This window comes from Hibiscus syriacus, unplaced genomic scaffold (assembly GCF_006381635.1).
Source record: "Hibiscus syriacus cultivar Baekdansim isolate YM2019G1 unplaced genomic scaffold, ASM638163v2 tig00002511_pilon, whole genome shotgun sequence".
NCBI classification, from domain to species: Eukaryota; Viridiplantae; Streptophyta; class Magnoliopsida; order Malvales; family Malvaceae; genus Hibiscus; species Hibiscus syriacus.
The window spans coordinates 5127978-5144557 of NW_024061932.1; the positions used below are offsets into that span (position 1 = coordinate 5127978).

The 16580-nt window shown below is 30.2% G+C and overlaps 1 protein-coding gene across 1 annotated transcript; it reads left to right on the forward strand.

The window, feature by feature from the left end:
• The first annotated feature begins 200 nt into the window (after positions 1–200).
• On the forward strand, positions 201–2918 carry LOC120146207 (RING-H2 finger protein ATL7-like). Its single transcript, XM_039159842.1, has 4 exons — positions 201–543; positions 615–697; positions 2196–2581; positions 2746–2918. The coding sequence occupies exons 1-4, from the start codon at positions 328–330 to the stop codon at positions 2748–2750; spliced, it is 690 nt and encodes a 229-aa protein (XP_039015773.1). The 5' UTR covers positions 201–327; the 3' UTR covers positions 2751–2918.
• The last annotated feature ends 13662 nt before the right edge of the window (positions 2919–16580 follow it).

Genomic DNA, 16580 nt, shown 5'->3' on the forward strand with positions numbered 1-16580 from the left:
TTGGAGATTTTTAAATATATTTACTTCAACGTTTTTGGGTATTTTTACTTTTTTTTTTGTTTTTGGTTTTTGTTTTTTTTATAGATTTTTTTTAGCAATTTGATGCAGCCAAATATAAGGCTCCAAAAACTCTGAGATAATCTTTTTCTTTTTGCCGTTTCTCTAAATATCTGATTCACACTCTTTCTTCTGCCTACAACAACAATTTTTTTATTTCCCAAGAAAAAAACCTTCCATTTTGATCCCCATGAAACAAATCAAGCAGCTGCTACTTGTCTTTGCTTTGGGTGTTTTCAGTTGAGTCAAAAAGTGGGAAGTCTTCTGATCATGTCTCCATCTCTATCATCATCACCATCTTCTTCTTCCAGTGTTTCAGCAGAGCTTAAGCTGTATCAAGCTTTTATATTTTCGGTCCCCATTTTCTTTGCATTCATTCTGCTTTTCATGTTCTATTTGTTCTATCTTCGAAGCCAGCGTGCAGATTGGTCATCTCTTAGAATGAGAACATCCCCAGGCCTTGACTCTGACATATCCATGGCCATGGTTTTACTCTTCTTTTTTTTGAAGTGTTTTTTTTTCGAGTTAATAGCATTTGTTAATGGTGGTTTTTACAGGCTGAATTGGGGCTCAAGAAAGAAGTAAGAGAGATGCTTCCCATCATTATATACAAGGAGGCCTTCTCTATCCGAGATACTCAGTGAGTTACCCTTCTTTTCAACTCTTTTTCCTTCTATAGATAACCAGTGATTTTTAAATGAAAACTATTAAGGGGAAACTTCTCTTGATGAACAAGGGATCGAGTTCACATGGAGGACATTTTATAATTCGGACGGAAACTGCTCTCAACCTAGTGTTGGGGGCAGCCTACTATCTTACCTCCCCTTATCCTATTACATATGGAAACAAGGAACAACCATTTTTTTCTCCTGATGAACAGTTTCATGGTGTCCTCTAGTTTTATTCTATGTTGCACGTAACGGTGACCCGGTGGTGTTTCAAGTATCTAATATGTATCCGAGGTGCGAACTAACTTACCTAAGTGGTTTAAGGAACCATTGTTCCTAGAGTTCACATGTTCGAGCACTAATAACAACAGGGTATTAAGTATTTATTGTCAAATTATTGAGAATATTTAAGAAAATTAATATTACTCTATAATTATCTTTATCTTAATTAAAAAATAATATCTCCGAAATACGTACAGGACGGGCATAGCTTTCGTACATATTAGAAACACGTTCCGCATCAATGGTTATTTTTAGATGTAACTTGAAATAATAATTAAAAATAGATGATTTTGAATAAGAAATTGAAGTTGATTTTGAAGCATTGGATATCAGTTGACTTACAATAAAATTTTAGACCTAATATTTTTGGTTTAAGATGTATTTTTACATATGAACCATCTTTTAATTACCTTCTAACGCATCGTGAAATACTTCAATTGGATGTGAGAAACTTAAAATAGGCATGTTTCAACGAAGATAGTGTAAACAGAAAATCGGATACGGGTGTGATATACAATTTTGTAATAATCATGAATTTTAAAATTTATTTATATTTAGTGTACACTTGTCGTGTCTCTACCATCTAAATTTGAAAATTATTGTACACATATTTGTGCCCATGTCTCTATTAGTGTAACATAGGTTTTGATCTGTGATGCTCATATCTAACGTGAAAAAGGTTACAAGGTTTTTTTGTTGTTGGGAAATTGAAAATGCAAGTTATACAACTGATTGATTAGAGATTAACAATTGAATTGGTACACACATGCTGCTACTCAGCAAGCATATTCATTTTCAAGAAACTATAATAAAAAAAATTAGCTGACCCTATTCCCATATGTAATAGGGTAAGGGGAAGGTAGGATAGTAGGCTGCCCCCAACGCCAGGTTGAGAGCAGCTTCCGTGGGAGACCTTCGGCAGTCATAATTATGAATTACCCATTGTGAGACTCGATCCCACGACCACAAGGTTAAGAGCCTTGCGCTCTTTCAAGAAACTATAATCTTGGAGCTAATTTGGTCATATTTTCTTGATTTTCAATTGATAATTGATTAGGTAAACAGTATGCACAAAAGCAAGTGTTGATGCCAGTGCCATAGAAATTCAGAGACTCTAAATGAGAAAATGGAGGATTTTAGTTTCAAAGTTTTCCTCTTTCTGATACAGTATCATCTTTGTTATCACAGATGCTCAGTATGCCTTGGGGACTATCAGGAAGAGGATAAACTTCAGCAGATACCCGCATGTGGCCATACGTTTCACATGGACTGCATTGACCATTGGCTTGCCAACCACGCAACCTGTCCGCTTTGCCGTCTTTCCGTCATTGCTTCGCCTAAAGCTCCCGATAAATTGCCTATTACTCGAGCTGCAAATAGTTATGAATTAGCTGTTCAACCAGTCTCCCAAAGTTTTGGAGAAACGCAAGGCGTACGACCACTAGCACAAACGATAGGAGATGCTAGAATTTCCGAACACAACGGCAATGAACGGGATTGTGTGGATCAGAGAAGAGAGTTTAGAGATGCAAGGGATGAAACCAGTGAGCATGAGGGTAGCAGACGAATATCTGGTAATTTTATTTCTTCACATGTAGTTTTGGGGAATTTTATTTGATTAGTTCATAGTTCATTACTTTTGTAATTGCTCATGGTTGATAATTATTGAAGCTTGTTTGCGGTATCACTATCACATGAAAATTTGTTCAGTTGGTAATCCAGTTTTTGGTTGTAGCAGCTTGACATTTTACATCAACTGAGGCCATCAAATTGAGGCTGGTGACTCCAAATGTACCATTTTCGAAGAAAAGGAGCCATTGAAGATTCTGGCATGAGGAGCTTCTAACATTGGCATCCCTGGGCTGTATGCAATTGCTTAGAGACAGACTCGTGATTTTATGTTTAGAGGAGGCGAGTTTATAAATTTTAGAAGGAACATAACTTATAAAATTCTAAAAGGAGAGAAAACATATTATCAATAGAAAATACACTAAAAAAATCTAAAATATAATAATTTTGAAAATTTCGTATGGTTATTCATATTCATTAAAAAGGAATCTTGGTTTGCCGGGTTTAATTTCTCTGAGTACACTTACGTGTTAATTGTGCATTAATCAATCAAATAATGGGGTCAAATGCTTCAATGCATAAGAACAAATTCAAAAGAGTTGTCTATTCGTTTAGTGTAATTGTAACGTAATAAAAAAGTTGTATATCTATATAATTAAGAAACCTAGTATGTTAACAGCAGCAGTAATCATAGATAAAAAGGAGATGGATGGTGGGTTGGCCGGTCTCAGAGTTCTACTCATGCAGGCAACAGAATCATGGGCATGGTCTAAGAATCATTTCCTCTCCCCCAAAACCATCAATTGCATTTAAAATCTCTCAAATTATATTATTTATAGGACTAATACTTTTTATGATAACTGAATTTCATTAATCAAAATAAAAGGAAAAATCAGAATTATAACGCATCCAAACAGAGAGAAAAAAATGAGGACCGTAGTTATAGAAAAACACATACCGAAACAAAATATAAAACTCAAATATACGAAGCGAAATAAAGATTATGTTAAGAATGTCAACCAACATTAATAGAATCCATTAACTTTCATAAAATTTTATTGTCTCTGTCGAGCGACTCTTTACGAAGATAAGATTTAATTATAATTGATTATCGTCAAACTAATCAGAAAATAAATATCGTGAGAGTATTTGTGCAAACACCAAAACCACCACAATGATATGCGAAAAAACATATAAAAAATCGTCACAAGAACAGAGAAAAATGTCACAAGAATAAAGACTCTTATTTAAAAGTGAAAAAATTCAAGAAAAAAGGGAAACAAATAACAATATGAAAAAAATAAGAGAACTAATAATCGCTGACGGTCCACAACCAATACTAAGATTAATGTCGTCATCTACTAGATTAAAATTGAAAAGAAACAGAAAGCGGCTTATGAATATTGGACCTTGCTCTAATATAAGGTTAATATTTAATACATCGTCAATGCAAATATTTTAATTTTATTTATAATATTTAAAAACCTTAAATCATAAATCATATTTTTTAATTCATGAATCTTAAACTCTAGAAATCTAAATATTAACTTTAATCTCACATGTTATCCATTCAATATGATTTTTTTTCTTGAACAATTTATATTTAGGGTGGAGAACTTTGCTCTTAATTTGAGATCTTTTTGTCTAGAGGTGGCAAACGAGTAATTCGGATCGGGTTTGAGTTGTGTCATTTCGGGTCGGATAATTTTGGGTCTATATTAAATTCGATTTAATTTTGTTCAGATCTAGTTCAGGTGTACGATAAATCAGATCGGGCTGGGTATCGGGTCGGATCAATTTTTGGGTCCGGTGATTATCGGATCGGTATATTTTCGGTTCGAATAAATATTGGATCAATTGGTTTTTTAGATCGGGTCAATATCGGGTCGGGTCATTATCAGATCGGTTGATTTTTGGGTCGGGTTAATACTAGATCAGTTAGATTTCAGGTTTGGTCAATATCAGATCAGTTGATTTTTTGGTTTAGGTCAACCTTTAGGTCATGTCAATTCAGGTTTAATTGGTTATGAGTGTAATAAAAAATCAAGTATATATAGAATTATTGATATACTATTGTAAAAATATCTCTTATTGTTTGTTAATCATATCATTTAGGCTTAATTTCAATTCTCAATCGTTCAATATTTTGAATTAAACCATCATTTAGAGATCATAAATCGATAATTTGATATAAATACGATCTTATAATACATGTTAGAATTTGTTATCAAAATTTTATATGTTTTAGAATTTGTTATCAAATTTTTATATTAATCTAGTATGAAAAGTTTATAACGAGAACTATTTGATAAATAAATAATTTTTTATTAAAATTTTTTATTACCAATTATAAATTTAATATTTTTATTACATTTTAAAAAATAATAAATAACTTAATTTGTTAAGTTTTAGTCGTAACATAAGTAAACTTTATATTATTTTTATTATGAATCTAATATTATCTCCTTTGTTTTATCCGTTTTCTATTATTTTTACTATAAATTTAATATTTTTATTACAAGTAAGATAAGTAAACTTTATTTATTACCGTTTTCAATCTTACAATCAGATTCTTGCTTTTAGGTTTTCCAAAAACTTTCTTTCTTTTATTATAAATCTAATATTTTAATAAATTATCAATTTTATTTAAATTAATTTATTATTCAAAATAAATTTTATCATTTAAATTAAATAAACTTTTTATATATATTCGAAATCAAAAATGACCTCACTATTTTGGTTAAAGTATAATTTTATTTATATAGAATTTCTTTTATATATTATTTAAAAATACTATATATATAAGTATGATGTTATTCTTTAACTCAAGAAATTCAAATTTCAATAATTTCCTCTGTCATCGCTCAATCTTGTTAGTTTCAATCGTCACTCAACTCCTTTCAGCTCCAACTGTCGTACGCAGGCGTCTCAATTTCTACTTCAACTCTCACACGCAGGCGCCTCTTCATCCAGTGCCCAATTCCTTATACCTTGTTGCGCGAGCACCTTACCCTAGTATTGCTTGTTGTCGTAACTGATAACTTACGATTTCTAAATACATCATATTTCACTTTTTTTTCTTCAAGATTCACTTTAATTTAATTTCTTTAGTTAGTTATTTTAATATCATATCACTTTATTATTTCCATTATTATTTACAATTATCACTATTAATTCATTACTAAAATTTGTTACAATCGTTATTATTATTCTAAAATTAATATTATTTTCTACTATAATTATTATTAAAAAATTGAAGTGCAATAGTTTTTTAGTAACTAAAGTGGTAACATCAATACCTTTTATCTTATTGTATATCACGCTCATGCTAATTCGAATATCTTATTCGTCAGTCGAGAAAAATTCTTATTTGAAAAAAAGACTTATTCTACGCGACTCTATGTATATTTCTATATCGTAGTACATTATTTATTTAAAAATTTTCTGTTCAGATTTTTTTTGGTTCTATATTATTAATAGAATTATGTGTGTATTTATTACATGTTTATTAATATATTTGTGTGATTCATTATGTGTCTTTGACATGCATGTAAGGTTCAACTTAATACTAATAATATTTTTCTTTGCTTTTGCAGTCATGGAATCTAATGTTAATGCATGTGAGGTTACAAGTGATACCAATAATGTTGTAGCAGAATCACAATCTTTTTTTCTAAGAGACAAGGTTTGGAAACATTTTCTCGTTATTAATTCCACAGAGACTACAGATGGAAAAGATAGGACACTTTGCAAACATTGTAAGACTGCTTTCTTTATTTGTGACTCACATTATGGAACCTCAGATATGCAAAAACTCATTGAAAAATGTAAACAATATAATAGTTTGAGAATAGAGGGACTAGAAGGTAATGTTTATGACAAAAAAATCTATAGGGAGTTGGTAGCTAAAGCAACTATAAAGCATGGATATGATTTTTCTTGGGTTGAACATGAAGGTAATAGAAAAATTCATGCATATTTGAACAATCAAGTTATAAGCATATGTAGAAACACTGCAAAAATGGATTACTTGAAGTTGCATAAAAATTTGAAAGATAACTTAAGGGAAACTCTTCATAATATCTCCGATCGTATTTCTTTGACGTGTGATATGTGGACATCTTGTCAAACTGAGGAATACTTATGTTTAACCGCTCATTATGTGGATGTTACTTGAAAGTTAAATAGTAAACTTTTAAACAATTTTCATATTGACTCACCGCATACTGGAAGTACTATGTATAGTATTTTTCTACTTCAGGATTGGAGTATTGACTATAAGATTTTTTCCATTAGACTGGATAACGCTTCTAGTAATGATAAAATGCAAGATCATTTGAAGGAAACTTTTAATGTTCGAGGGACTTTATTATGTGTAGGGCTTACTTTCATGTTCGATATGCTACACATGTGTTGAATCTCAGTTTTAAGGATAGTCTTAAGGTCATTGAACATATTGTTTTCAAGATAAGAGAATGTGTGAAGTATATCAAATGGTTAGAAACAAGAAAAAATGCTTTTCGACGTAGTGTGAAATTAACCAAGATAGAAGAAACTAAGGTATTGTGGCTTGATGTTCCTACAAGATGGAATTCTACTTACATGATGCTTGATATCACTATTTTATATCATGAAGCTTTAAAGAAAATGGTTGTTGTTGATTCTTCTTTACGTCACTGTACAAACACTGAAGAATGGGAAATGCTTGAAAAAATTTGTGATGTTTTAGAACCATTCTTTGATATAACTGAGTTATTTTTAGGAAATAATTATCCTACTGTGAATTTATAGTTTGGGAGTGTTTGGAAATTATTTATGCTTTTAAGAAAGCTCACAAGAAGTAATGATGTAGTTTTGAAAAATAATGGCAATAGAAATGAAGATAAGGCTTGATAAGTATTGGTTCAACTCGAGTGAGGATGACTACGGCACGCTGTTTACCTTTGCGGTGATTTTTGATCCTCGTTGTAAGTTGTCTTTTCTCAATTATTGTTATGAAAAATTATTTGAGGATGAAACATATGCCATTTTAAAAATATGTGATGTAAGATTTAAGTTAGAGATGCTTTTTAAAGAATACGTTTCAGAAGCACGCATCTCACATAAACCGTCCTTAGAATTGAGTTCAAATTCATATACTTTGAACATGTCATCTGCACATTACAAGCACAAATTCGATCTTTTTGCAGTAAGTTTCTTATATTTTAATTTTTTATTTTTTATTTTTCATTTAATGTATTTCATTTTTATTATCTTTTTTTTTATAATTTATATAATACAAGTTATATTAATTTTTTTAATATTTTTACAGGATTATGATAAGAAAGAGGCCATGTTTTCTTATTGTACCAAGACACAATTAGATATTTACTTAGATGACCCAAAAATTGATAGGAAAACAGAGCTTGACATCCTTAAGTTTTGGAAAGAAAATGAGCATCGATATGGACATCTTTTTCATCTTGCTAGGGATATTTTGACTGTACCTCTTACAATTGTTGCTTCAGAATCAACTTTTAGTATAAGAGGTCGAATTTTGAATCAATGGAGAAGTTATTATATCCTGAAACGTCTCGTAGTTGGTTATTCGGTTATGAATGTAAGTTTTTATTTTCTTTTAGATTTCTTTCAATTTCTTATAGTAAAGTTTGTTTACCACACCATCTTTTTATTATTATTAATCTATTTCTTTTTTTATTTTGGTTAATAAATTAATAACTTCTTCTTTTAATTTATGTAGTTACGGAGGAAGATGAGTTTGTAGGTTCTGATGTGGATTGGATTTTATTCAACAATTGATGCATATAGTATTTATGTCTACTGATATTTTAAGATTTAAGAGGGTTGAATTTGATTCTTTCAAACTATTTTATTGATCTTTGAAGTTTTATTAAGAAAGTTTTATTGAGAAACTCAATGTAATTGAATTTGATGTGCAAGAGTAGTAGCTACATATCACTTTTGATTCTTTGAATGAAAATTCTTTATTTAAGATTTGTGTTTCATGTTAATTTGTGTTTATAAAAAAGTAATTTTTTCCTTTTAAAGTTAATTAAAATATACAGTGTTGAGTAAACTATCAAAATGATGACAATTAATGTTAATCATATAAAACAAAATATTAGGTAGTAACATTATTTTATAATTCTTCATTCAAATAATTTTTTAATTGTTTTTAAAAATTATCGAATCAAATATGAATATAATTTTTTAAACTAAAAATTAATATTAAATAATTAAACTATTATCAAAGATGATATTGATATTCATTAGACTATTACCAAAGTTGGTGGCTAACTAGTAGTATAATTAAAAAAGAGAATAAAACATATATTATATTACTATTCATCACATTGTTAAAATATATATAATAAAAATAAATCACTCGTCCATTTTTACTCATTTATCAAGTAAAAAATAGGGCAATGTTCGGTTCAAATCAAATTGGGTAAATTAAAGTCGGTTTGCTTTCGGTTTGTGCTACTTTCGGTTCGGATTAATTTCTATTTACGTTGCTTTTGGGTCGGGTTAAATTCGATTCAGATTGCTTTCGGATCGGGTTAAAATTTGGTTCGGGTTAATTTCGTTTTCGGTTCGCGTTGCTTTCGATTTTACTAAATTTTTGATCGGGTATGGTTTAGGTCAGGTATGGGTTAGGTATCAGATTAAATTTGATTATCATACTTGGGTTAATATCATGCATCGGGTAGGGCAAATCGGTTCAGATAATCAGGTTCGAGTGATGTTTGTCAGGTCTATTTTTTTCCAATAAGATACTCGTTATTAGTCTTAATGTTTAGTTTGGTGTATGACTTATTTTAGTTCCAATCATATACTTCAGCGTGAATTTCTTTTTTCTAAAACTCATATTTAATTTAACTTAATTTCAGTTTTTTTAGTTCAAATAAATCATTTTTTATAATTATCAATTTAAATCAGTACTAAGTTAAAACAATAGTTTAAATTAAAAAGTTTAAAAAATAATAAACATTCAACAAACAAATGTGTATTTATCAAACAAAAAAGTGTAAACTACCCATTTAATTATCCAATTATTAATATATTCCTGTTTGATCGTCAACTGCAAAAGTTTTGAAGAATTTTAATTTCGCCTTATACTGTCACATAAATCCATAAAAAAAACATTCCTTGTGAGCAACACTTTTATGAAACGTGGCAAGTCTTATGAAGATGTGGCTAAACCCATAGAAAACTAAAAACATCATTCATGCTTGAAAACCACATCTAACCTCCTCTGATTTTGATTGTTTGAAAGTTTTTATATTTAATTTATTTGTAGGTATAATGTGTTTACCTAATTTTATGGTTCAGTTTTTTAAGAGTCGGAGAGGACGAGCTTAAAATTATGGTTAGTTATGATCAAAGAAAAGTCAACATCTAGAAGATATATAATAAAAATATAGGAACATATAGGTTTAGAGTATGTGATTGTAACATATTAAAAGAGAAAAAGTACTGTAAAATACATAAAATTTACAAAAAAATCAGGCATAACGTAAAATTATTTCGAACAAGAAGAAAACATGAATCGCGGTGCACAAATTAATTTGTAAGACACATATTTGAAACAAAAAACATGATCACGAGTAAACAATAACGTAGATTAACTTAGTACGTGAAATCTTAAACTAAAAAAATTTATATTTAATAAACTCGACTAATGACAAAAATCTATTAAATTATTTTCTTCATGTTCCCAAAATACAATTAAAGACCCCTTACGAATTTCATCCAATGACTAACATGTTTGTAAAATCTTTATGATGTATGAAATTGATGAAATATTGGTAATGGTATGCGCAATCATAGTTCTACAATGCATAAGCTATCTTTGTTTCTTCATTAGATGCCTTAGACCAAGAGCATATAACATTTCATATCCCTCTTGCAAATACCCTTTAATGTGAAGCAATCTTATACTCAAGGTATAAATTACTTCAGTTGCACTCATTGTAGTGGCTTCTTTCAAAATGTTACACTCGATATCAAATTTAACATAGCACTTGAAAACACTCTAATATACCTTTTCTATACAAGGCTTGTGGAACTTTTCAAAGAAAATCCTTTCATAATAGTAAGTATTCATATTGATCTAAAGGTTTCAAAGCATCGCCATACAAATCCAACATTTTACAAATGTACATGTTGAATTTGAAGCCAATCAAAAGTCTCAACAACTGATGTAACACCATGGATACCAAAATAGTTGTGACGGGTGACCCACTTGGGCTTTGAGGGATTATAGTAGGCGCTCATGAAGAGTTGAGTTGAGTGTAGTATGGATTGGGGTTGGGTTGAGCCCAAATGATGTTAAAAAAGACATTTTTGAATGGTGAACAAAGAAAGAAGGACTAATGAAGTAATTATCCCATTGTTTGAAAATAAGGTTAATCTCTGATTGATTGGATGTAGTCACACGTTCGAAAGCATGCACATTTATCTTTTTCCTCTTCTCTTTTCTTTCTTCTTTTTACACTACAACAAAACTTATCTATAGCGGCGTTTAAAAGCGCCACTAAAAATGTTGACGGCGTAAAAAATGTGTCGCAAAAGATGCCACTAAAACAAATGCCGCAACTGTTAGTGGTGTTTTTTTACTAAAAAACTCCGTTAAAAGTCAGGTTATGTAGCAGCGTTTGTGTACTAAAACGCTGCTAAAGGTCAGGTTATATACTGATATTTTAGTATACAAACGCCGCAATAGGTTCGCCATATAGTGACGTTTTTGGGAACAAACGCTGCAATAGGTTTGATTTTTAGAGGCGTTTTCTCTCAATAGGTTCGCTATTTAATGGTTTTTTTAGTCACAAACGACGTAATAGGTTGGTCATTTAACATCGTTTTTCCCTAAAAACACTGCCAATTAAGCACTCAGTTAGTGGTGTTTCCCCTAAAACGCCACTGATCGAAACTGATTTTCAACATATCTTCTTTCTATTTTGTATTACCCAAATTTAACCTGTAACAATATCCAATGACTATCTTAAATTTAATTACGATTCGAATTAAGTAATAATACATAAAAACATAAATAAATCAAACTTTACAAAAATCCAAGTTAAATATAATGTAGTTTAACATTTTTCATAACATAAACAAGCATTAACCTAAGAATACAACTAGGGTGATGAATTCTTCGTTTGATTTTGCTTCATCACCTACTTCATAGCTTCAATTTAATTTTGAAGTTATTCATATTTTGTCTGAAATGTTGCTTTTTCACAGCTCTCTCTTCTTCTTTCGCTTCATCTTCAGCTTTCATTTGAGCAATTTTTTCATCAACTTGACTCAGTTGTTGATTTAATCGATTAACTTCTTGTTGAGGAGACTGACTGTGTAATGGCATGTACTGAGACGAGTTGGATCCAAAAATATTTGGTTGGAGTAATGAATGATCCCTGACATCGACTCGACCATATCTTTCAGGACCAAAAACTTCAGTAATAACTTGATTTTCAATATCGTCTGCATTAATAGAAGCATGGGATGAAGCTGTAGCTTCATGCTCTACCCTTTTATTGCCCAATTTTTCCTGATAATAAGTTAAGAATTTAGAACAAATTGAAACATTATTTAAAATAAAAATGTTATACTATAAATATAACATAATGCAAATTTTATGTCCAGTAAATATACCATAATTTCTGCAGCTTCAGGAGCCATATGAGAGCCATCTTTTTTTGTATGTGTCATTTCGAAGAGCTTTATTCATCCAACTCTATTGCCAGACGTGATTTCCTACAATGTAGAATATAAATTAATACTTACAAAAAAGTAATAAATAATAGAAAATATGTTTATTACTATATGATACCAACTTAAAATTACTATACGAATAATCATAATTAAAAAAAGAATACATGTTCATGAGCTACACGAGCAAAGCTTTTCGATCCAGTAGTGTGAGTAAACTTTTGTTGTTGTATGCTAGCAATACCGACGTGCTCTCGATCCTACAATTTGAACTCCACGTGACATATAAATTCAATAATATAGTGACATAATATTATTTTTAAAGTGCGTCATACCTCTCCTTTCTTTGAACTCCAAAACCTGATTGTATCTTCTAATTAATATCTAAGCATTCCAGGTGGGACATTTTGCAACTTTCCTCCAAGGCTGAGATTGTTCTTAAAATATTTCTTTTTTAAGAAACTCTTGTGGTCTCTCCATTTATTTCCTAACGCTTGCTTCAAATAATCATCTGAGACCTCTAAAGAAAATTTCTCCTATAAATTACACAAATGTTGAAAGTAAATATATAGTACTATTGAACTACAATGAATTATTTATTAAAATGAAATTATTACCTTAATGCAATACATAACCTAGATTTTTCTACTATTCGACATCTCACGCCATGACTTATAATTGATCAGTAGAAGACTTGCATTGCATGCAATAATGCCTAGGTAACCTGATAGAACATGTGCTTCTGTCCCAATAGGTTGACCGACATCGTTACTTGAAACTCTCACACGGTCCCCAAGAGGAAATTGGTACAATTCCTTTATTATCGTATGACCTCTACTCTTGCGCCTTTGACCATTTTCGTCTACATAAGAAATAATTTAGTATAGGTTTTCAAAATCAAGTCAATAAGAAAATCAATCAACATTAAAATAAAGAAACAAACATTATCTTCAATTTATACAATTTCTTCAACTGTATTCGGAACTTCTGTAGACCCAACACCAATCGACTCTTGATTATTTGTTTCCTCCTCCTCTTGAGGAGCTCGATATATGAAGAATAATATCGTCGATACCTTATGATTAATGTACCAATAATACTCAGCCAAAACCCTTGTTTTGGCTATCTAAAGAACAATATCAATACTATTCTTCTAGTACCGATAATCAAGCCCAAAAATAATTTGTTTTCTCATAAAAATGACATCTCAACTTTACCCATTTGCCTTTCTAAGGCCCTTAAACATTATTTAAGTCTTATGTAAACTGAAAGGGGTTATCATAAGTCATTTTTCATGTTGTATATCGTAAACCATAACTTACCATGAATTCACTTACATGCTTAATGGACTTATACAAGCTAACCAAACACATATAATGATCTAAAAGTGGTATAAATAAGTTGAGAGTATGCTACCTTGATCCTAAGCTACTTGAACAACTCAAGGTTTAGCCAAGAGCAAGCTTCTCATTCCCATTGATATTGGATCTTTCTCCAACTTCTTTTATTAGATAAGGATTAAGGAAATAAGTTACTAACTCACTTAGGAAATTAAGAGGAAATTAATAAGGCTCCCTGAAGCTCAAGTCTACCAAAAATGGATTGATTTGCTAAGGGTTTCAAAACCCCTACTAAAACCCCTCCTATGGCCACCATGGCCAAACTTTGAACTTTAAAGCTTGAATAGAATCTTAGAATAAGAGGATTATATCCCTTACCTTGATAGTTCCATATTAAGATTGCAAGACAACAAAGTCACTAGCTTTCCTTAAGACACTAATAGGAACCAGGGAGAGTTTGAATTGGAGATGAATACAAAGGTGAGGAAAATGAGATATGAGAAGGCTTAGCTTTTATTTTTCTCCCCAACCATGTGACCTCACCCATAATTAAGAAATTCAACCCTTAAAATAATAATTGTGATAATTACATTCTGAGTCCCTCTTACATTAGTCCTAACTCAAAAATACCTTGTTAGGTCTATTTCGGCTCAACCAAGCCAAATCAAACTCATATATGGACCAAGGCTTCCTACAAGGTTAATGGGTTTATCTAAAACCCTCTCGGTTTAGCCCAAAACTACTAACCTGGGAATTGGGGCATTACAATATAAATATATACTATTTTAGTCTCATTCCCTCTCATACATACATAAATATTTACAAATCGATTTTACCTAAAATCTATTTTATATACATACTATAATATATATCTTTTGCCATATATATTCATTTATATACATATATTCTTATACAAACTGTTTCACTAATTATATATATATATATATATATATATATATTTATTAACATATATATGTATATATTGCTTTATCTACTTATATATATATATATTTGTTTCCACATATAAAGTATAATCCCATTAATATTTTATAATTATACCTTGAATTGTGGAATATATATTGAGTATTGGAATTGGGTTGATAGCATACTACCTCTCATTCCTTAAAACTTAGAAGTTATACAACATCTAAGATCAAACTCGTTGTCTACCACCAATTAGTTCATATCTTTTATTCTAATGCCATTTGCATTTAGGAATAAACCCAAAAATACATTTTCAGTATTTGCTTTTACCTTATGGGGTGATACATCACTACAGATGTTTCCTCCATTGCCAAATACCTAGGCCTAGATCTCATTGGTATAGGTAATGAGAGAGACTATGTAAAATCCTTATAGGTTGTGCCAGTATTTTAGATATCCATGAGTGATTCTTAACTTTAGAAAATGAATTAAAATGAACAAATAAGCCACAAAAATCACTGATTAAGGAGTAATTTAAAAATAAAATATTAACTAAAATAAGCATTTATCATTTATTCCTTTAGGTAGGAGATCTTCATCTCTTTTAGAGTTAAATTCTTCAGAATATCTTAGCTTTCTCATCCTTTACTTCTCTCAGTGATGATTCAACTTCATTTGAATTTATAAAACCTACATCATCATAAGAATCCTTCCTAAAAATGAGGTTATCATAAAAAACATCATGAATAGACTCTTCTCCCACTAGATTTCTTTTATTAAAAACTCGATAAGCTTTAAAATTCATAAATATCCAAGAAATATTTCTTCATCATTTTTTGCATCAAATTTGCAAAGATTATCTTTCATTTTTTAAAAAAATAAAAAAACTTATACCTAAATGGGTGAAATACCTAATGTTAGGCTTTTATTTTTAAGAATTTCATATGGAGTTTTCATTAAAATAGCCCTAATCATTACTCTATTTACAATATAATAGATGGTGTTTGTGGATTTCACCGAAAAAATATTTTGGTAAATTATTTTAACAAAGCATGGTTCTAGTCATTTCCTCTAAAGTTCATTTTTCCTCTCAACAACTCCATTTTGTTAAGGGTTCAAGGGTTTGAAAATTTATGGCTTGTGCAACTAGAGTTGTAAAAATATTCAAAACCAAGATTTTGAAATTCGCTTCCTTGGTTACTCCTTATACTAGAAATTGAGAAATCTTTTTAATTTTGGTTTATTTTAGAATCCATGTAAATCTAGAGTAATCATCAACAAGTACAAAAAAATATTGTTTTCTATCCAAGCTGTAGTCCTAATAGGCTCAAATAAATCAATATGAATTAATTACAACACTCTATTAGAGGAAACATTATTAGTAGATTTAAAGTAGACTCTTTTATGCTTGCCCTTAGCACATTCATCACAAACTTTGTCCAAATCAAATTTTAACTTTGGTAAACCTCTTACTATATCACTTTTTACAAGTTTATCCAATATGCTCATGCTAGGATGTCCAAGTTTTTTATGCCACAACCATGGATTATTTTTATCTTTAGCAACTAGGCAAACATTTGTGGAAATAATATCATCTAAAAGCACCATGCAAATGTTTCATGTTTTATAACCAATAAAGCATAATTGTGTTATAGGCAATATCAATACTTTTGCAAGTAATAGACTCAAAAATAAATTACAACCTTTATGAAACAATTGACTAATACTATGTAGATTATGCTTTAATTCATTAACATATAACACATTTTTAACTAGTAAGGAATAATTGATACCAATTGAACCAATTCTTTTTATGTGACCTTTGGAGTTGTCACCAAATGTCACTACTACTCTACTTTTAGTCTTGAGCTCTTTGAAACAGTTCTTCTCATCGATCATATGTATTGAGCATCCACTATCAATGTACCATGAATTTACGCTTACATTTTGTTCCTTGTAGCAATGCTTCTCTACCTACAAACATGTATTAATTTTTTTATTTTTGGTACCAAATTCTTTAGGTCTG

Bases quoted from the DNA above. Each gene is read 5' to 3' on its own strand.
- LOC120146207 (XM_039159842.1), top strand. From the start codon at position 328: ATGTCTCCATCTCTATCATCATCACCATCTTCTTCTTCCAGTGTTTCA. The intron at 544-614 runs GTTTTACTCTTC...TGGTTTTTACAG, and splicing joins CTGACATATCCATGGCCATG to GCTGAATTGGGGCTCAAGAA. The intron at 698-2,195 runs GTGAGTTACCCT...TTGTTATCACAG, and splicing joins TTCTCTATCCGAGATACTCA to ATGCTCAGTATGCCTTGGGG.